This window comes from Pelmatolapia mariae, linkage group LG20 (assembly GCF_036321145.2).
Source record: "Pelmatolapia mariae isolate MD_Pm_ZW linkage group LG20, Pm_UMD_F_2, whole genome shotgun sequence".
Lineage (NCBI taxonomy): Eukaryota > Metazoa > Chordata > Actinopteri > Cichliformes > Cichlidae > Pelmatolapia > Pelmatolapia mariae.
In genome coordinates, this window is record NC_086244.1 from 4492437 (window position 1) to 4514902 (window position 22466).

A 22466-nucleotide genomic window follows, 5' to 3' on the forward strand; every position below is an offset into this window, starting at 1 on the left:
TGACTTGACCTAAAATAACTTCCTAAAAAAAAGCCATCTATTAAAAATTCGCAATGACAAATGGAAATAATTAAATTTGTTAAAAAATCTTCTGTAGATATTTATGATTTTTTAAATGAATTCATTAATTTAGTTGCCATGAATAATGAAGTGAAGCTCTAATGTGATGTTACCTCCATTAAATCTTTGTTTTATTGACAGGCATCTTCTGTATCATTACCCAACAGAAAGATTGACTTTTAAATGACAGCGCGCCACGTCAGGGGTTTTTCAGTGAATAGCAGTGTTGAAATATGCAGTATACGTTTATGCTATAGCAGCACGTTTAACCCAGAGCTCTCAGTCTGTCAGCTGTCTTGTTCGTTTGTTCCCTCCACGTCTACCCAAGGTCAGTAATTTGTGTTAATTTAACTAATTTAGACTTAATCTGTTAATAAAAAATCAATTTCATAGACAACAAATGCAATTTTTGTAATTGATAACCTCAAAACAAACATTTATATCACCAAATGAGGGAGTGCTTTCAAGAACAATCCACGTTAGTCTTTAATTGCGTGCTATACGATATAGCTGAGTAGTGTGTGAGTGTATGAGTACAATATGTTTCTTATTTTATTTGAAATACACAGCTGGCTACTGACTTGTTCCCCATAATTTTCCAGCAGGAACCAGCAGTGTTTTATTGGTACCTGATTCATACAGTAAACTCACCCTGTAAATTGCAGGCTCCCTTATAACGTGTTACAGATGAGTCCTTTAACTCACCACAAAGTGGATTTTGTTGCGTTCACTGTATCCATAGCAACAAGCATCACTGAAGCACAGAAGCAGGATGTTTACGACCACTCGGTGTTGTTTTCTGTCGGGGGTCTGCGGCGAATGAAAGTTCAGTGTTTGTCACACCAGCTGGGGATTATTATAAATTATATAAAGGGTGTGTGTGTGTGTGTGTGTGTGTGTGTGTGTGTGTGTGTGTGTGTGTGTGTGTGTGTGTGTGGATGGGTGGGTTTGTAGGGACCAATGAGGGTTTCAAGCCATGTCAGGACACAGAGGAAAATGACACTCCTGTCATTAAGGGTTTAGGGACCCAGGAGCATGTCAAGTCAGTGAGGGTCCTCGAAAAGACTGTGTGTGCGTGTGTGTGTGTGTGCGTGTGTGTGTGTGGTTAAAAATATCCAATTTAACAGCCAGTGACGTTTTCCTCGCTGTGACAACACTGTGGTAAACACACAAGCAGCAGCTTAATAAAGTTTGGTGCAGACAGATGAGTCTCTGCTTTCTCTCTCGCCGTCTCAGACGCTGATGTGCATCCCCCCTGAGGGTGAAGTTGGGACTGAGGTGCCGGTGAAGGTGCTGAACTGCGACACAGTTACTCAGGTCAAAGACAAACTGCTGGACGCTGTTTACAAAGGAATCCCATACTCGCAGAGACCTCAGGCCGACGACATGGACTTGGGTAACTACTGACAGATATCCTACTTCAAGAAAAGGCGTACAGAGTATAAAACATGGATGTAGCTTTTCATCTGCAAAGTGCATTCTTTCTAATAGCCTGCAGGGGGCGACTCCACTGGATGCAGAAAGAAGTATTGCTGTTTCAAAGTCTTTGAGAAAACTGCGCTAGTTGTCACTCAGTGTATGGCCTCAGTTGCTGTTTCAAAGCCTAATTAAATAGAACATGAGATTATTTTGGTAATAATGGTCATTACCGGAGTCACAAAGGTGGCTACAGTCGGGTACGTTCACTGGTTTATAACTTATGAAAGGACTTTGCTAACCAATGGATGACATCTCTGTGGCTGTGATGTGATTTTTACATAAACTTTGGATTAGCTCAGAAAATATTTTCTTGTTTAACAGCATAACATCTACAAATCAATGTTGTTTTTCTAGTTTTTGAGACATAATTGCAATTGCTATATGTAAGACGCTACTATTACTCAGTGAGTTTAACGTCACCATCACCACTCAGGTCCTGTCTTCAGTGTGAAGAGAAAGCGTTAGCCTTCAAAGTAAAAGTTCCATCTTTTAAAATGGACTGTTACAGTTACACAGCACTACTTTTACTTCAGTTCCAGTTTGTATTGCACCTTTCACAGTTTTGCTGCATCTCAGCAAGTAGTTGACCAATAATTTTATACAAGTTGTCTGCAGCAATTGCTAGAAACCACAGCCACTGTGGCTGGTTTTACCTAGAGACAGCCAGCAAACTCAGCACTGCTTACAAACCAGTCAGGGGATACTAATTTATCCCTAGTGGGGGAAAAATAAAAAACCCTGTACCACCGAGTAAACAGTCACTACGCATGTGAGTTCTTGGTAAATGCATCTTCTGAGACACACGATACCTGCAAAATATACTTGTGTATCTAATAATTGTATTAAATTAGGTGAATACATGTATGAATGACAAAATGAGGAGAATAGGTCCCCATTAATCAGAATTTCAGTAAATAATAAAATGTCAGTAAAAATAAATCAGTTACATACTCCTCAAACCTCAAACTTAAAGCCAGTTTATTTAAAACATCACTGCAGTTCGGGGTTGGGTGGACAGTTCTCTGATCCTTTGTCTGTGCTCGTGATGTCAGAGTGGCGTCAGGGTCGGCTCACAAGGATCATCCTGCAGGACGAAGACGTGACAACTAAGATAGAGAGCGACTGGAAGAGACTCAACACGCTGGCGCACTACCAGGTACAAACGTGTATTTACTGCGGAGATCACCTGAAAGTTTGTCTGTTAGCAGTTTCATCCACATGAAACCTTTTAGTAAGAATATAATATTTTCTCCACATTTGAAACATTTTCAGTAAAGAAACTTTTAACTGTTTAGCTTGTCTAGTTAACATGAATACCATTTATTATTATTTTCCCTATTTTTTTATTCCTTTCTTTGTTCTTGTCCCACAGTGATTTAATTCCCTTCACTCCTTGTATGTATTTAGTCTGTATTTCTGTCCTCGGTCTGTCGGCTGATTCGGATTTCTGTACAGCCTACACCGTAACCTGCACAAGTGGCTGATGCTGCTGCCGCCAGTCACTTGTGTGCACGATGGAGACAAATAAAATGTTAGGAGAGTGGTATTCACACGTTTTTCCCAAACACTCCAGCAAAAAGTATCCTGAACATCACAGCCGGAATCAATGGTGCTTAACAGACCAATCACAATTGTCGAGAGCTTTAAAAGTGCAGTTACATTTCTACCAGCAGCAGGTCAGGTTATGTCTCCACTATACAGTAAAAAGGAAGGTAGTGTTCATATTTCCACCCCTGGATTTAGCACCATTGTGTTAATAACTGAAGACCTTATGTAAGAATACATATAAGTCTTTCATTAATAGCTTAGTGGAATTCCTGACTTTTGCACACTAATGGGAAACATTACTTTGTTACAGAAACCAGCCAAACATGTTATTTGGTGAAAAGAACAGATGTTTTACTTGAATAAGTCAATAACTCTTCTCAGTTTTCTTTCACAAATACAAGAAAGAATTGAAAATTAGACAGTTTGAAACTACTGACGACCATAAGCTAAACCTTTGAACCCAGACAGCACCAAAGCTTTAATTTACGTGACATTATCCAGGAAAACTCTTAGAATTTAACATAATGTAATGGAACATACTATATAGTATAAGGCAAAATAAAATTCTATTGCATAAACTATTGCATAAAGTATTGCGCCATTTCAAGATGGCGCCGCGGATGGCAGCCTCGGTACTGCGCTCTCTCGCACTTTTCTTGTTTTTGTTTATTTTCTGCGCTTTTGGTCACTCAGACCACATCACTTTCTCCAGAGATGAACTGCTAAACATCAGGCAGTCGTCTCACTATAGTTCTTATCCATTTTTCACAAACCCGGAAAGTTTTTTGGAGATTTTAGTTGGAGGCGCAGCAGCTCTCTGTGGCTCCTGGAGGAGACGCAGACGGGGGACCCGCGCTGGTGCACTGGTGAAACTACGTCGGCGAGGATTCCGCACGGCACTCCCCTCCATTCACCTCGCGAATCTCCGCTCTCTTCCAAACAAAGTCGACGAATTACTGCTCTTAAACCGGACTAACAAGGACTTTGCACGCTCTGCTGCCCTCTGCTTCACTGAAACCTGGCTCAGTGAGCGTGTCCCAGACGCTGTCTTAAATCTGCCGGGCTTCCAACTTCACCGGGCGGACCGCGAAACGGAGCTCTCAGGGAAAACAAAGGGTGGTGGAGTCTGCTTCTACATTAATGAAGGTTGGTGTACTGATGTCACAGTGTTACAGAAACACTGCAGCCCACACTTAGAAAGTCTTTTCATCAATTGTAAACCATTTTATTCACCGCGGGAGTTTTCTTCCTTCATGCTGGTCGGAGTTTACATCCCTCCTCAGGCCAACGCGAACAACGCACTGTGCGAGCTGGCTGACCAGATCACCACCCTGGAAAGGAAATTCCCGGACTCCTTTACAATTATCCTTGGGGATTTTAACAGAGCAAACCTCAACCACGAACTCCCTAAATACAGACAGCATATAGACTGCCCCACCAGGGACAACATCATACTGGATCACTGCTACACCACTCTAAAAGATGCCTATCGCTCTGTGCCCCGGGCAGCTTTGGGACATTCTGATCACTGCATGGTCCATCTTATTCCAGTTTATAGGCAAAAACTCAAACGTGCCAAACCTGTAGTCAAAACTGTGAAGAAGTGGACTAACGCAGCAAAGCAGGAACTACAGGACTGTTTTGACTGCACTGATTGGACTGTTTTTGAAGCTGCATCTGATAACCTGGATGAGCTCACGGACACTGTGACATCATACATCAGTTTTTGTGAAGACGTGTGTGTGCCAACAAAGACCTTTTGCACATACAACAACAATAAACCATGGTTCACTCCTAAACTCCAACATCTTCGTAAAGCTAAGGAGGACGCCTACAGAAGTGGTGACAGGGCCCTGTACAAGCAAGCCAGGAACACACTGACCAAGGAGATCAAAGCAGCTAAAAGGATCTACTCCCAGAAGCTGGAAGAACGGCTCTCAGCCAACGACCCTGCGTCAGTGTGGAGGGGCCTGCAGGAAATCACCAGCTACAGACGCCCCCCACCCACTGTTGAAGCAAACAAAGACCTGGCCAAAGAGCTAAATACATTCTACTGCAGGTTTGAGACGGACAGACTCCCACGCCTCATCCTCCCCTCCCCAGAGACACTGCTTCAGACAATGACCCCCAACACACCTTCCACTTCTCCCCCCTTCACCCTCCCCCTCCCCAATCCAGTCTCAACGACAACCCCCACCCTCCCCAATCCAGACCCAACGACCACCACCACCCTTCCCATTTCAGACTCAACGACCGCCACCACCCTCTCCAATCCAGACTCAACGACCTCCATCACACCTCCCACCCCCCTTTCCTCCTCCCTGGAACTCAGAATACACACTGAGGATGTGAGCCGACTATTTCAGAAACAGAAGCCCAGGAAAGCCCCCGGACCAGACGGTGTTTCACCCTCCTGCCTCAAGACCTGTGCTGAACAGCTGGCTCCCATCTTCACTCACATCTTCAACAGATCCCTGGAGCTGTGTGAAGTTCCATCCTGCTTCAAACGCTCCACCATCATCCCTGTTCCCAAGAAACCTACCATCACAGGACTGAACAACTACAGACCTATCGCCTTGACGTCTGTGGTCATGAAATCCTTCGAACGACTGGTGTTAGCCCATCTGAAGGACATTACAGGCCACCAGCTGGACCCTCTGCAGTTTGCCTACCGGGCAAACAGGTCGGTGGATGATGCAGTGAATATGGGGCTGCATTACATCCTGCAACACCTCGACCGCCCGGGAACTTATGCCAGGATCCTGTTTGTGGACTTTAGTTCGGCTTTTAACACCATCGTGCCTGAACTTCTCTCTTCCAAACTCTCCCAGCTCAGCGTGTCTCCAGCTACCTGTCAGTGGATCACCAGCTTCCTGACAGACAGAAAGCAACAAGTGAGGCTGGGGGAGATCACCTCTGAAACTCGGTCCCTCAGTACTGGTGCCCCTCAAGGATGTGTCCTCTCACCACCACTGTTCTCCCTCTACACTAATGACTGCACCTCCAAGAACTCGGCTGTTAAACTCCTAAAGTTTGCAGATGACACCACCGTCATTGGCCTCATTCAGGATGGTGATGAGTCTGCATACCGGCAGGAAGTTGAGCGGCTGGTACTCTGGTGCAGTCAGCACAATCTGGAGCTGAACACTCTTAAAACTGTAGAGATGACAGTGGACTTCAGGAGACACCCCCCAACTCTGCCCCCCCTCATCATATCAGACAGCCCTGTGTCGACTGTGGAGATCTTCAAGTTCCTGGGTACCACCATCTCCCAGGACCTGAAGTGGGAGACCAACATCAACTCCATCCTCAAAAAGACCCAGCAGAGGATGTACTTCCTGAGACAACTGGGGAAGTACAGTCTTCCACAGGAGCTGCTGATCCAGTTCTACACTGCAGTCATTGAGTCTGTCCTGTGCTCCTCCATCACAGTCTGGTATGGTGCAGCCACTAAACAGGACAGGAGCAGACTGCAGCGGACTGTACGGGCAGCAGAAAGGATCATCGGTGCCCCCCTGCCCTCCATCCAGGATCTGTACCTCTCAAGAACCAGGAAACGGGCAGGGAAAATCGTCACAGACCCCTCACACCCTGGACACAGACTTTTTGACCTGCTGCCCTCTGGCAGACGGTACAGAAGCCTGCAAACCAAGACCACCCGACACAGGAACACTTTCTTTCCCCTCGCCATCTCCCTCCTAAACAGTTGACCTGTCACACTGCTTCCCACTGCCAGACTGCAACTGCACCTTATGTACATTCTGTAGTATTCATTCCACCTCATTTCATTTCTGTATTTTATGTACATAAGTTTAGTTATTTATAGTTGGTTTACACAGCTTTGTGTATGTATGTGTATGCATGCGTAATGTACATATAGGTGTGTGTGTGTGTGTGTGTGTGTGTGTGTGTGTGTGTGTGTGTGTGTGTGTTTTTACATTGCTGTGCTTGAGAGCCACCATCTACCGGAACCAAATTCCTTGTATTTGTCTGCACATATACTTGGCCAATAAACACGATTCTGATTCTGATTCTGATTCTGATATAGTGTAGCTTACTTAAAACATAATGTAATCTAATATACATACAGTATAAGATCATTTTGAGGATTAAGAAGACTATTGAAGATGTAATAGAATGAAAGAATGGTCTAATGTAAGTAAACAGTCAGTCCAGTTCATAATACTTAAACGGCACTCGTAAAATGACTGTGCAGCTGCAGATTAAAAACATTTCCTCTTGCCGATTTATTAAAATCTCAGCGGCCTGTGCACCCTCGCTCTCTGTTTGAGCTCCGAGCAAGTTCGTGTTCTTCATCAGCTCCTGCAGCGGCACGTGTGGATTTTATCGAGATTGTGGACGGGATAAGAATCGACTGGCTGAACGGATAATTAGTCAGCTGATTGATGGAGCGATTGGCTGACTAACTGATGTTTCACTGTGCATTGCTAGGTAACAGACGGCTCCGTGGTGGCGCTCGTCCAGAAGCAGGTTTCTGCCTACAACATCGCCAACTCCTTCACCTTCACCAGATCGCTGAGCAGATACGGTACTGAGCGCGCTCACACACACACACACACACACACACACACACACACACACATGTCTGGTTTGCTATCCTCGTGGGGACATCCCATTGACATAATGCTTTCCCTAGCCCCTTACCCTAACCCTAACCATTAAAAATGAATGCCTAACCCTAACCCTTACCCTAAACCTAACCATAACCTAATTGTAACCCTGACAGTAAAACCGCATTTTGAGTGTGAAAATTGCTTTCAACCCCGAGGGGACCTGGATTTTGGTCCCCACGGTGCAGAAAGTCCCCACCAGGATAGTAAAAGTCAGATTTTGGTCCCCACCAGGATAGTACGAACCCGTACACACACACACACACACACACACACACACACACACACACACACACACACACACACACACACACAGTTGTTAGGTTTTCTTGCTGGCCAGTTCTGTATCGTGTTTTATTGGCAGGGGTAATGGTTTCCAGACTTTTCATATATCAAATGCATCATTCTGGTTTATTTCACCTGACTGTATTTCCCGTTTCTATTACCATTTGCGTGACCATAGGTCATGCAAACTTTTCATTCTCTACCACATTGCACATATATCAAGAAATGGAGGAAAGTTTAATTTAGCAACAGTCCAAACATTTTTTTAACTGCAATTTAAAAATTGCTGTACTGCCTGTACACGCTGCAGAAATGTCAGTATATCTGTACTGTTTTTAACAAACCTGAGGTAGCCTGGAGTCCTTCAAGTTTCAAGGTTATCGTGACTGCCAATGCCATCGCCCGCTTGGACCGAATCCGCCACAGTATTAACACTGTGGTGGTCTGCTGGCTACAAAGCTTTAAACTTGCTCTAAAAGCAGCTCAGTGTATCCATTCAATTTGCTTATAAATCAAATGAGGGTTTGAAACGTCGTCACAAACTTAAAGAATGCTTTATGCTTCCTTCTTCTTCTGTTTTTTAAACTCGTACCATGATCTGGATTACTGGTAACCTGTACGGACAACCCAACCTCTACAGGAAGTCTCTCTCTTTTGTGTTTGAGCACAGCAGGAACTAGCAACTATCAAAGTTAGAAGAACATCGTTTTTAGTCTTTAGTCTTTTGATATGAGTATACGGTGATTGATTTAGACAGTGTAGCAACACCATCAATCACCATCTTCAAACATCTTTTTAGGAAACAGTTGGCTCCAAAACTGGAAGCAAACACAGAGGATTGGACCGACAGTGAAGTGACAGAGAAAATCTAACACGATATTCACTCATCAAAATGAATTTTTTGTTCTCATGTCTTCTCAGCTTGCTACCTTCAGTGTCTGCTCACAGCTAGTTAACGTGAAGAGGAAATAAATGTATTTAACTCGTCTGAGAGTCACAATAACTTTGGAGGTGGAAAGTAAAAGTTAGCACAACTCACTGAGACGCTACAGACGAATTAATGGGGAACACAGCAGTCAGAAATAATAATAATCTGAGATTGATTTAATCCATAACACTTGCAAGATTACAGCGTTTACATTCCTTTGGTGAAAATAAATTTTACACAGATGTATTTTTGAGGGCGTTACAAGTTATACAGATGTGGTTTGTTGGAAGTTATGCACAATGACTGTTTACCTTTATAGCTATAGCAGCTGTGTGGAGAAAAGTGAAAGTTTAGTTTATATCCAGGCCAGATGTTGTTGTTCAGTTCTCACCATTAAAGCACAGTATTGACTCACAAAATCAGTGTTCAGCCTCTTCTTTTCTAACCAGATGACTAATCAGGACCATCTTTCTCTCTGTTTGTGCCATCAGAGTCTTTACTGAGAACATCCAGCAGTCCCGACAGCCTGAGATCCAGAGCTCCAATGATCACCCCAGACCAGGAAACAGGTAATATGGCAGTAGATATACTCAGTTATAGTAGCTTTCTTTACATTAGGATACATCTGTGGTGTTTTCATGTGTTAGACCTTTAAGTTTGTTTCAGGTACATCAAAGATGCTGTGAAAGATGAACAGGATTCATTGCTTGTGTTGAGACAACATTACATTTAACTTCTGTGACAGCACAGAAGTTCTGATGGGTTATGATCTTTGATATCCTTGGACGTTTTGTCTATCTCAGACAAAAACTCTACCAAGAAAAAGGAAATTATATTATCTAGATACCAAAAATGATAATATTGGAGTTCTATAGTTAATGAATAACACCTGAAATAGAGTTTGACACAGGGTACCTACAGAGTGATGCCAGTTTTTGGCAAATTTGCAGGTAATTGCTTCAAATAAATTGATAATAAACCAAAGAAAGGAGTAAAACTGAGATTTCTGTGGCTTCTGGAAAACTGGGATTGGTAATCGAGCCTTTGTGTCTTTCCAGGAACTAAACTGTGGCACCTGGTGAAAAATCATGAGCACAGCGACCAGAGAGAAGGAGACCGTGGCAGCAAGATGGTTTCTGAAATCTACCTGACCAGACTTCTAGCAACCAAGGTACCTCAAACAAAACAGCACAAGCCTTCACAGATGTCAGTGTGGGGCTTAAGATTAAAGTTACAGTAATGCCTTAAAGTATTGCTGTAATAATCATCTTCATTATACGCAGAGACTGTAGTTTCAGAAGATGTACATTTTGTATATTATAATCTAGTTTAAGCAAAATAGGTAAAATGTTACCATAATTTTAACCTTCTCAGTTTGTCCAATGTTTCTGGTTAATGATCTTTTTTTTATTATCTAATTTTTAAATATTTAAACCTTTGTTTTGGTCCTCGCACCAACAGGGGACGCTGCAGAAGTTTGTGGATGACCTGTTTGAGACTGTGTTTAGCACCGCCCATCGTGGCTCTGCACTCCCATTGGCCATAAAATACATGTTCGACTTCTTAGACGAGCAGGCCGACAAACGACAGATAACTGACCCAGACGTCCGACACACCTGGAAGAGCAACTGGTGAGAGAAAGTTGCTCAAGAATGTGGATTTAAAAAAAATTACAAGGTAAAGTCACAGCTGTTTAAATGTTTTTTAAAAACATCTCTTTTCTCTGTTCTTGCAGCCTTCCTCTCAGGTTCTGGGTGAACGTTATTAAGAATCCTCAGTTTGTGTTCGACATCCACAAGAGCAGCATCACCGACGCTTGCTTGTCAGTCGTCGCTCAGACCTTCATGGATTCCTGCTCGACGTCTGAACATCGGCTCGGCAAAGACTCTCCATCCAACAAACTGCTCTACGCGAAGGACATCCCCAACTACAAGAGCTGGGTGGAAAGGTAGATAGCACGCTAACTTATTAACTAATACATCCTGTGTAAAGCAAGTATCTAACATGCTAATTAATTTATATATTTAAGAAAAATAAATGAGTGAGCTGGGTTTAGGTGTAAATAACCAGTTAACTAACCTGCTAATATTAGCTGATGCCATGTGACAAGAAAGTGACTGATCAATATAACCTGTCAGAATTAATATGTTAAAGTAGTTACTACAGCTTAATTTACATTCTGAAGAGCAGAACTGTAGAAAGAAAGAAAGAAAGAAGAAAGGCTTGCAGAGACTGAGACTCTTGCCTTATTAGAATGGGGTCATAATTACATTAATTAGTGCTGATGATTAATAAGGCCTGCTCATGCAAAATGTAAAAATATTACACCATTAGAACTGGCGACTTGGGTAATTATCCTGGTAAATTAACCCAAAAGCTACACATTAACTTGCTGATGCAGTTAAAGTCTGAAGTTAGTCACCACAACTAACTTTGTCTGTGTCCTTCAGGTATTACAGGGATATAGCCAAGATGCCTAGCATCAGCGATCAGGACATGGACGCATACCTGGTGGAGCAGTCCCGACTCCACGGAAATGAGTTCAACACACTGAGTGCACTCAGCGAGCTCTACTTCTACATCAACAAGTACAAGGAAGAGGTGAGTGAGTTTGAGGTTTGACATTGGCATTCGCTACATGACTGATGTTGTAAAAGCAACTAACACGACCTTCCGGCTCTTTGGTTCCCCTTAAGACTTGCCTCATCAACTTACCTTACATGGCAGTAAAATAATAAATCAGCTAGTCATCCAACCCTGACCTTGAGCAAGACGATCCTTTCCCAGATCCTCTGAACCACTCATAGCACCTCTATCAAAATAACATTTTCACTGATGCACGAACAAGTTTGTTTATATCAGGGACATGAAGCAATACCCTTAGCTGATATCATTTCTTCTGTTTTTCCCGCATGTGCAGATCCTAACAGCACTGGACCGGGATGGGTACTGTCGCAAACACAAACTGAGGCACAAACTGGAGCAAGCCATCAATCTGATGTCTGGAAGCAGCTGAGAGAAGGGGAAGGATGAATGGACTGATGGATTGATGGATGGGGGGGCGTGGGAAGAAGAATGGGGGAGGGGGAAATGAGGGCATTTGGTTTTTCTGAACTGTTTAAACAGTCAGCCGAACTGCTCCATGTTGGACCGAACTGACAGCCGCAGCTCCAGTTGCATTAGCAATCAATCTATCAGTAATTTATTTGTCAGTTGATGGATTGATTGACTTGAAGATCGACTGGCTGGGTGGGACCCCAACTACCTCCATTTGGTGGATTTTTGGGGTGGAAAATTGATTTCCAAACCGATGCGGATACATTTACTACGGAACTTTGAGTCATTTGGGGGCAAAAAATAACCCTTCTAGATGCATCTGTCGGTTTGGATTTGATTTTACTGCAAGCAGGGATCAAACAAAGGGGATGTAGCTGTGGGCTAAAGACTGTGTCACGTTTCTCCGAACAGTGGATGTGACGTGAGAACAAAGTGACCTGACTTCAGCTTGCTTCGGAACTTAACAGGCGCTTGGTTGAAAGGTCGGATCAAGTTTCCATGAAAGCTACAGACTACACTTTGAAAAGCTTATTCTGTCTGAAGGATCAAGAAACTACGCGTATGGTCAGACAGTCACAGGAAAAACACAACAGGCTGGATTGAACTTTAAGAGCCTCATCATAATCTGAACAAGTCCAGGGCTAAGTCAAGGCCTACCACAGAGGTTCAAAGCCTCTTTACTGATGTCGTAACTTTGGACCACTTATCCTCAACCATACCCTTAGCATTGTCTGGAAGAATCCACTGTAAGGAAGTCAGGTCAGAACTTGAGGCTGGAAGCGACAAAGTCAAGTCACCGATTTGGAATATCTGACCCTACCGTGGACTTCTTTGGATTCAGTAGGTTGTTTTAAGCTTTAATGAAGAAGAAGAAAGCAAATAAACTGATGTCCAATAAACTGATGGCTTGACCTAAACTTGAAATCACTGGACGCTACGAGGATTTGGACATAGAGTAATAAGGACTCTGAAGCGAGATGATATAACTTGACCTTGGACTTGTTCGGCCAAGCCTCGTCAGGATCTAAATGTTTCTAAGTTGCTGTTTAAATAACCACTCGATTCTCTGGACAATCACTCTATACCACAGCACACTGAGCCCGATGCCTACTGACAGACCAGTACCTGTGTCCATAACCTTATCCTGTCCTCCCTCTATCCTCTTTTCTTCACCGTCCATCAGAAGTTTACCTCCTAATTTTCCTCGTCCTACTCCTTCTCTACCTTCCTTTTCTTTCCTTCTTCACTCTTTCTCCCCACCTTTGATTCCTGCTCGTCCTCGACCCTCCATCATTGGTCAATCATGCTGGCCTCTGGCCATCCTACTGGCCAAGAAGACTCTTTAGTAATGTACTGCCCGACCAATCAAGACTGTGGAATTCGCCAGAATTGTGAATAATTTACTAGAAGTGAATATAAACGAATATAGCATTACGTTTTGAATACATTCCAGCACAGGCACACAGGCAAGGTCTGTAAATAAGTAGGTTGACTGTAGAATTTTTCAACAGAAAAAATCTCCAAAAGTGGAGTAACAGGCATTTTTCAGGACCACAAGAACCTAGACGCTGGGGTCCTGGAGTCAACACCTGGATACAAACTTTGACGTTTATTGGTGCAGCGCTTTATCGACAGACCTTGCACATACACATACAGCCATGCTTTACAGCACCATGCTAAACATGCCCAGGGGGAAATACTGTGCAGAGCTACAAGCCCAGTGCCATGTAAAGACCGGACCGGATCACATCAGAACTGGACCGGACTTGGACCAAATCCGGATTGAAAACAACCCGGAATAGAATTTTAGCCGGACCGGACTCAAGAACTCTTAAGACTTGTGGCCATAATTGTAAACAACAAAAAAAGAAAGATAATAATGATGACAAAGTATAAAAAAAGAATACAAAAGAAAGGAAAAAAATATTGAAATGTTAACATGTAATAAGAACTTTGTGGCTTTGACGGTATGGATTTTAAAGAGCTGAACTTGTATACTGAACGTTATGCTACATCAGAATCTGGAGGAAGAGCAAGAGCCAGGAGGCAGAGCGGCGGTTCAGGCCAAACCAAAACCGTCCCCTCACCATCGGATCAGGCCCAGACCCAACCAAACTGGATTTAACTGGAGTCTGTTGTGTTAGAAGCTCTGTATGTGGAAGATGAGGAAACAAACTGAACTTTTTGGTGCTTTTATTTGCCAAACTGGTTGTTTGTTTGAACAGATTTCCAGAGCGGCATTGGATGGAGGTTTGTCCTGAAGGTTTGGGTAGCGTATGGAAGGGTTAGGGAGCGCTTCAGATGGAGTCTGAGCTTTTGTTGCCTCATCCAAAAGCAGAATGAGGGCTTTCACACGCCTAAGTTCTAAAATCTTACAAGTAAAAATTATGCTCATGAAGAAGTTTGGAACTACTGCAACTCAGAAAAGCTCTGTGTGAAAAGCTCTTATTCCCTGTGTGAACGATGGCCTTTCCGACATGGCAACAATGCACCCTTCAACCTCCCAGTCCCACCTGTGTGGTAGAACATTTTCACATCATGAAACTGGCTTGTAGATATTGCCCAAAGGTCAGTTTGGGATGTAGTTTGATTGCATAGGTATTTGCCCTTTTGAAAACTAAAAACACAAACTAACTTCTACTCAACAATGATTTGAGGCAGATTTTAATGTTCTAGTTCTGTCGAACTATATGACATCCAGCAAACAACTTGCACCAGAACTGTTCGGTCATAACTAATGTTGTGTAAATGTGTGCCAGTGGAAGACTGGTATGTATTTTTTTGCTTTCCCCTTTTAAATAAGATGCAAACTGCTTCAGGGCCTTTCACGTTTAAGCTTCTAACAGGAACAAGATTTTAGGTCCCCAAATTTTTTGGTGTGTTTAAACATAGTTCAAAAACCAGAAAAGTTCAGATTGGCAATCAGTTGTCACTTTCAAATTTCTGCCAACTTACAACTGATTGCCAGAAAATGTCATTAATGTTAATATATAAAAAAAAAATGTTTGATGAGAGGTTTGATTGGATGTAGACCGTAAAGTGTAGACCATTTTTATATACAAGAGGAAAACTAATAGGTAAAAAAAGTTGTACACACACATAGTGTTTGAAGATTTAAATTGAGAACGAGAAATAACCCAGAAAGCATATCTTTAGCGTAAGATGGTGTCCAGGTTAGTAACCTGCAGGTTAGTCCTATATGCAAACCACAGAAAACCTGAAACATCGATTGTTTTACCAAGCTGTGAAAAAAAACTCAACGGGGTTGTCAAAACTTAAAGCCAGTTTTTTGCGTGAAAATGTTCTACCACCATGAAGCATCTGTCTTTTGGCTCTCTGCGATGCCATAGAGCAACCAAGCACCTTTTGTTTTTTCTTTCTTGCTGATGTTTCACTGTCGTTTGAATCTTTGGGGCCAAAAGGACCTGAGTGAGGGAGGGAGGATTGAGGAAAAGGAGGAAAGGGTCCTGATAAAAGACTGCCTTTAAGATGATTAATTGTAGAACAGGGAGGGAAGCCACTACCATACCAATACCACTGTTCTCCAACCTGTGTGTGTGTGTGTGTGTTTTCCTGCTGCTGCTGCAGTGGAAACTCAGCCATTAAATCACTGATCGTATCTGCAGCTCAATTAAAAATCTTTTTCTTTATAGTTGCACCGTTTAAATCACCTGATCTGTATCTTTGATGCGTTTGAAATCTCAAATCAGATCTCCAGTCTTTTTGTAAAAAAAAATGAAAATCTCAGCTCACCCTTTAAACTCAAAGTCATCAAGAACAGATAAATCGGATATAATTCAGCGCATCGTGTTTGATCAGGCTTCACCTTTCTGTTGATGCGATGAGGTGGAGGAGAGAAGAAAACCAGCGAATACTGAAAAAAAAGGTGCTGGGCGATGCATATAAACCGTAGGGCAGGATTAAACTCCCTCTGCATGCTGAAAAGTGAGGAAGAGGAGAAATTACTGTTGAACTGCAGAGAGAAGGGGTATTTTTGTGCCAAAAGGTGAAAAATAAAACCTGAATTCCTTCAAATGTAAATAGGAGAAATAAATGTTAGAGTAACACGGGAGGTTGAGGATGAAAGCGGGAGGTCAGATTCTCTTTTTGCATGCTAAAGTGTGAGGAGGAAGGATGGAGGGAGATGCTGCCGGAATACTGAGAGGGAGGAGAGAGGGAGAATACTGATCAGGCCGAAAAAAGATGGAGGCAACGTCATCCATCAAACCGACTGGGGAAGGAAAGGTCTCTGAGAAGAAGAGGAGGCAAAAACGCTCCATGCTCATTTCAGTTACTCGTGCGAACGTAAAATTCATTATAGCGAGAAATCAGAGGATGGAAGGTAAAAGTTTTAGGGGCAGGAATGACTAAAGGTGGGCAGGGGCAAATACTAAAGACTGTTTCTGTTATACCTGCACTCCTAGTGTCATGGCAATAGTTACATAACATGAATCTGTTATTAGCATTGGTGCCAATGTAGCTTTTTTATGTTAGCATGAACATTAAACAGCACAAGATGTGACTTTAAAATTATAGCTGTTTAGTTTTATGCTGTTTAGTGAGATACCCTCAAATTACCAGAACTGACCAGACCATCATCTCAGCAGCTCAGCCCCCCTCTGCTGATCTTACTTACATGTGGATAAACAAATGAGCGATTGGCTAGCTAGCATGTCAAGAGCTGGCAGTTTGTAGCACGCTAATTACATGTTGCATTTTCGTCTGGGCAAGGACTGGCTTGTGGCAGAGACATTACAAGAAATCTCCTGCAAAGAGTCCTGAAAAGATCAGCTGTTGATAGGCTCATTGATCCGAAAGTGCCAATCAACAGCCACACTATGATAACTATGATAACTACTTACTGTAGCAGAAAGGATGGATCTACTTAAAACAGTTTTTACAGATTTAAGTGGTGGTTCCCTGCATGTAGTTTTTATGCTGTCATAGGAATTAATTGTGGGACTGTCTCCACGTTTAATTTAGGGGCTTCAACATAATTGCCTATAGGAGTTTCCAAGATGGCTGTCACAACTTGCTTCTAGAAGGAGTTTTCTTGTGGTTGAGTAGTTCACCAATTTGTATTTCTTTGTTATTTGTCCAGAAAAAACAATCCTCATGCTAATTGTAGATATTAGGCTGAGTTGCTATGATTAAAAATTCCTATTGGTAGCCTTAAATTGTGGCAACGAAAATAACAGATTTATTTTACATCATGCATTCATGAATTGCCATGAGACTGAGCTCATGATTTTATTTCCAGATGTTCCATTTGCACCAAGGCCAATATTCCACTTTTCTTTGATACCTGAATCCTGCTTTTAGTTGGACAAACCAACGAATGGTAATGGAAGCATTTCGTCCATGAAGCTCGGTCTCGTCAGATGTAATGACACTCTTTCCTGGTGCAGCACTGAACGCATCTCACAAACTCCTGAGAGGTTCCATCTGATGTCAGCCGCCAACAGACTTCGATACAACGAATACTAGCAAATAAAGTGAATAGGAAAAGAAAACCTTTACAATCAAGTTTAAATTCAGCTGGGATAAAACGATGCTTGGGTGGGTTTCCACTGTGGTAGCAAGAATGTGTGTGTGTGTACATTTTAACATCATGTCCATCCTCTGAACACACATGTGCACCTGGGAGGAGGCAACAGAGACTGAAGGAGAGCGAAGTTAAATTCCTGTGACAACAAAACAAAAAACTGATTGATTTACACCCTGTTTTACGTGCATCCATACACACACACACACACACAACTCAGCGTTTTTAACATTCTCCAGTGGTGAGATATTTATTATTTTTGTTTTAATTTATTTTTTACAATGGGTTATATTTATTGTTGGAGGATGTAGACAGTTTTATTAGTTTGTACAGCGTTAAAGCAGAAGGAAGAGCCCAACAGCATCAGATGTTAATTGCGCGCACACACACACGCATACACACACTTTAACAGGTCATAAAACAGTCCATGTGCAGCCTGGGAAACAGCCAGAACTGTTGGTCACACTTCATATTCATTCTTGCCATTTTAATTTTTTAACTCATTACTTGTTTCCTGCATTTATGTCCAGTTTAAGAGCAGTCACAAACAGGACGTGTCGAAAAACATTGAGAAATGTGACAAATTGTTCTGGTTCAGTCGGTCATTTCCCATCGCGCACATGTTCAATTCATCAAATCCATCCGTCTGTCTGTTTCCTCTCAGCCTGGAGTTATTAACCAAGAAGGAGGCAGAGAGACTGATCAATTTTATTGATCGGAATCGCCCATCAGACTCACTTCACTCACACGGCGAACCGTCTGACGAGTTCTTGAATCGTTCGACTCCTTACCAGACGATGTTCTTAAGGAGTTTTAAAAGCAAAGAAGGGGTTGAGGAAAGACATCAGCAGGGAAATGGAGCTCTCCCATTGAAGATCAATTGGCAAAAATACATTTAGTATAATGGTGTTATTCTTATTTCTGACAGAAAATAAACAAGTTGATTTAATGTTTATCATTTTGTATTTTTTCTTAGGAATCTCTTATTTGAAACTAGTTGCTCCATTCATTGTATTCTTACTGTACACTAATCCCCCATTGGTTAAAAAATGGATTTTTCTATTTTTCTGTTATATTTCCATCCATTGTGTTATTTCGAAGAATTGGATTTGAAATCAGTGCTAGAAACTACAAACATGTCCCCTTCAAACCTAATGAAGAGTTTATCGTCCATCTGTAATGGAATTAATACCCAATGAAGAGTTCGACATATTTATCAGATTCTTTGGAAACAATCAGGTCACCATGGAGAACAAATCCACTTTCATATTATGTATTGTTTATAATTTAGATGAATCTGACCATCAGAATAATTCTCAACTTTCTGGGAAATCTCTCAACCAACCATTTATCATTAATGGTATCTTAAGATGCAAGTCACATTGGAAAGCTTTCATTGATTTCATGTGGGAAAAAAAATCCATTTTATACTAATGGGAGATTAAACTCAATGGTATAATTGCCATTAATAATCTGCGGGAGGTTCAGTAATCAGCAGCAGAAGTAGGTCAGAGAGTTTCCCTACAAAAAACTTGCACTGACCTCCCATTGGAAATCAATGGGAGCCGGCTGACCCCACCTCATTAGGCCCCTCCCACCCCCGCAGACTCCAGACAGACGGTTGGGTGACTGACAGATGAGTTGAGCCAACAGCGGATCCCAGCGGGCTTCATTGTACCATAGCAACAGCGAATCACTGGACTCCCCTCTGAGCTCGAACGGGGGAGTCAGATGTCTTTATTGTACCATAATATGATTATTATTACTACAGTTATAATTATTATTAATATTCTGAGCGGAGGCTTCTTGGTTGCTGTGCCATCAGGATCCACAGCATTCAAATAAATTTTATCTATAAGCACTTTCAGAATATAGTCCTGGATTTTAAACACACAGTCCAAAAGTCCTCGTCTGGGTCCCTGAACCACCAGTCGAGAAGCGCCGCTCACACTGGATCTTGTGTCTTAGTTCAGGATCTGATTGTTCATTCAGGCGGTGTTTCGGGTGCTGCGAGCGTTGGATCATGAGGCTTCGCCAAGCAAACTTTGATAAATCCCTGTCATTATTTATTAGGAAGCTGACGGTGAATCTAGTTTATGAATCACGGCCGGATGCCACATATTATTATGACTAAAATTTGGTAGAGCTGCAATTTTTGAAGTTCAATAGCAGCTGTCTCATGATAATTAAAGATATAATCAAAATGCAAGATATTTATTGTACAGGGCATGGCTGTCAGCATGACTGTAGAGGTCATGTATATCTCTTTTTTAGATATATAATAAATATATAACCTAAAAACACAGGTGACCATGCTCGACAGTCCAAAAATCATATTATTTCATTAGTAATTACAAATAAGTTTAAGATTTAAACATTTTACTTTTACAAAATGAAAACATTCCTTTTTAACCATCTGCCACAAACAAATTAATAATTTTTGTCCTCCACCATTATACTCATTTTTTTTTTCAGTTTTGGCTGGAAATAACCTGTCACAAAAACCAATGATAGGCTTCTTTCAGTATTTATGTGTTATGTTTTTAGATTTTCACAAACTGTCACAACTTTCAAGCAATCCTGAACTTTTCTGCTAATTTCTTACATGTTTACAACATTCAGATTAACTGCTAATTGAGGCACCTCCTAAAAGTTATCTTTACTGTACAACTAAACGGCCGTGTCAGTCGTGTGCTGAGGGAAACTTATTTGTCCAATGAAGCACCCTACATTTTAAATATACAGGTGTAGTCAGCCAGTGTAGGTGGAGGCACAATCCACAAGACTTTAACCCAAGAAACTGGGGACAAACTGCCCTGAGATTGCAATATCTTCTCGCTTAGTTTGCTGTTTTTTATAGCTTGAAGTTCCAGTTTTGGTCCACTGTGTGGTTAGGTTTAGAATAGGATCATGGTTTGGGTTTAATCCCGTCACGATGTTAAGCGCATTAAAAATGTCTCCATTTCTAAATTACCAAAATAACTGCCCAGTCAGTAACTGTAGAGCTCATGAAACCCAGTGAGGGCTTCTGCTTGGAGGTGGCTTAAAGCAAAATCCAAGTTGTAGTACGAGAAATCTAAAAAATGTAGTAAGAAGGATAGTTTGATGTCGTCTTTGTTGTGAAAATTAAAAGAACACACAAAAGGATTTATCATGTTGCCTTATCAGCATTTATCACCTGTTTATATTATTTCCAGCCTCAACAAACCTTCTGGTCAATCATTCCACACCAGTTTCCTTTAGAAATGTTTTCCCATCAAACACAAAGTATCCACACACAGTCTCGGTTGTAGCTTGACTGAAGTGAGAAGATGAATTATTTCAAAAAGTATGCAGGGATAAAATCCTGCAATGCAATTTTCAGAATAAATTAATAAAAACAGAAAAATAGAAGATATGAAACCAAATGTAACAAAACACACAAAATACTATAATATAAAAACATCTCTTCAGCAGGTCTTTACATTTTCTCATAACCAGCTGACCTTCTTTTCATATGCAACACAAAGAATGTGTGAAACTACGAAACCCACCATCGAAGCCTCCTGATCTGCCGCCAGCAGCTCTGCAGCGCTGCCGTTCATCTCTCTGCCTGGAAAAACAGTTTTTGCTCTGTTTGAAAACTAAAAACGCAGAAATACATGTCGCCTTGATGCAGCGCTTTCCAGGATGTAGTCAGGGCCCATTTTTTGAGACCATTCGCCATTGCCTTGTTTTTATTTGTCATTTTTGCTGAATTAAAATGTAATGATGATGATGATGATGAATCTTCATGTAATAGCCTGTGTCAGTTTTTATATCATTGCCATTGCCTTCTGCTGAGTTTGTATATTTGTGTGATTTCACTAAAGTGTAATGGAAAAGTTGGACTGAAGTTTGGTGTTTCTTCTGTTTCTGCTCGGGGGGATGGAGTGTATATAGTGTGGAAAAATCAAAAACAACGTCAAAATCCATAAAGTAGTGACAGAAATCGCGTTCAGTTTCTGTGAAGGTACAGTCGCATTTGTGTCGGTGCCAGTTCCTCACACATCAAACAGTTTTCTGCTCGTTTGTGAGATGACTCCAGGGTCGCTCTCCCGCTGTGTCGGCGTCAACCCATCAAATACTGGCAAGGGTACAGGCTAATTAATGGAGAACAATGATCCAGGCTTTGCGGTGCTTATCAGCAGCAGCAAGAAAAGAGTCGTTATCGCAGGTTTTCATTATCAGGAAACACTCTTGATTAAAATCCGCCCGAGGCCGAGAGAGAGAATGAGAGAGATGGAGGGACGGAAAGAGAGCTGACAGCTTTGTCCAACGATTTCATGAGATTTGAAAAGGTCAGCTTTGAGAAACAAACAGAATCAAGGAGAAGAAATTACAGCTTGGTTATTGATTATTGTTGTTTGTTGAAGAGCAAAAAGAGATTTATCTTTACGAGAGCCCTCGTTGATCAAACATATTCCCCAGCAGTAATGAAGAGAGAGCTGAGCCAGAAAGTAAGCTTTTAATTTCATTTAGTTGTGCCCAGGAGCTCTGGGAAGTGACTGACAAAGATCTCAGATACAAGTACCCAAAATTAGTTTCCTCCATAGGGTGGCTTGGGTCAAACAGATAGGCTGAGGAGCTCAGACATCCAGGGGGAATTCGGAGTGCGGTTGCTGCTCCTTGGTGTCGAAAGAAGCCAGATGAGGTGGTTCAGGCATCTAATCAGGATGCCTCCTGAGCACTTCCCCTTGGAGGTTTTCCCAACTCAGAGGAGACCCTTTGGTAGATGCAGGAGTCCCTGCCAAGAATATATATCTTATCTCTGAGGGAGCACCTCAGAAGAAATTAAAGTTGCAGAAACACTTAGTAGTATAAGATAAGATAAGATAACCTTTATTAGTCCCACACGTGGGAAATTTGTTTTGTCACAGCAGGAAGTGGACAGTGCAAAAGTTATGAAGGACAA

The 22466-nt window shown here is 41.9% G+C and overlaps 1 protein-coding gene across 1 annotated transcript in view; it reads left to right on the forward strand.

The window, feature by feature from the left end:
- The window catches only part of plxna3 (plexin A3), a 147623-nt gene extending 135646 nt beyond the window's left edge, over window positions 1-11977 (forward strand). Inside the window, exons 30-38 of the mRNA XM_063464401.1 lie at window positions 1297-1456; window positions 2592-2695; window positions 7540-7636; window positions 9423-9500; window positions 9990-10102; window positions 10393-10562; window positions 10667-10879; window positions 11382-11532; window positions 11852-11977. Coding sequence (XP_063320471.1) covers window positions 1297-1456; window positions 2592-2695; window positions 7540-7636; window positions 9423-9500; window positions 9990-10102; window positions 10393-10562; window positions 10667-10879; window positions 11382-11532; window positions 11852-11947 — 1182 coding nt within the window. The 3' untranslated portion in view covers window positions 11948-11977. The remainder of the gene's footprint in view (window positions 1-1296; window positions 1457-2591; window positions 2696-7539; window positions 7637-9422; window positions 9501-9989; window positions 10103-10392; window positions 10563-10666; window positions 10880-11381; window positions 11533-11851) is intronic.
- Window positions 11978-22466: the final 10489 nt, after the last annotated feature.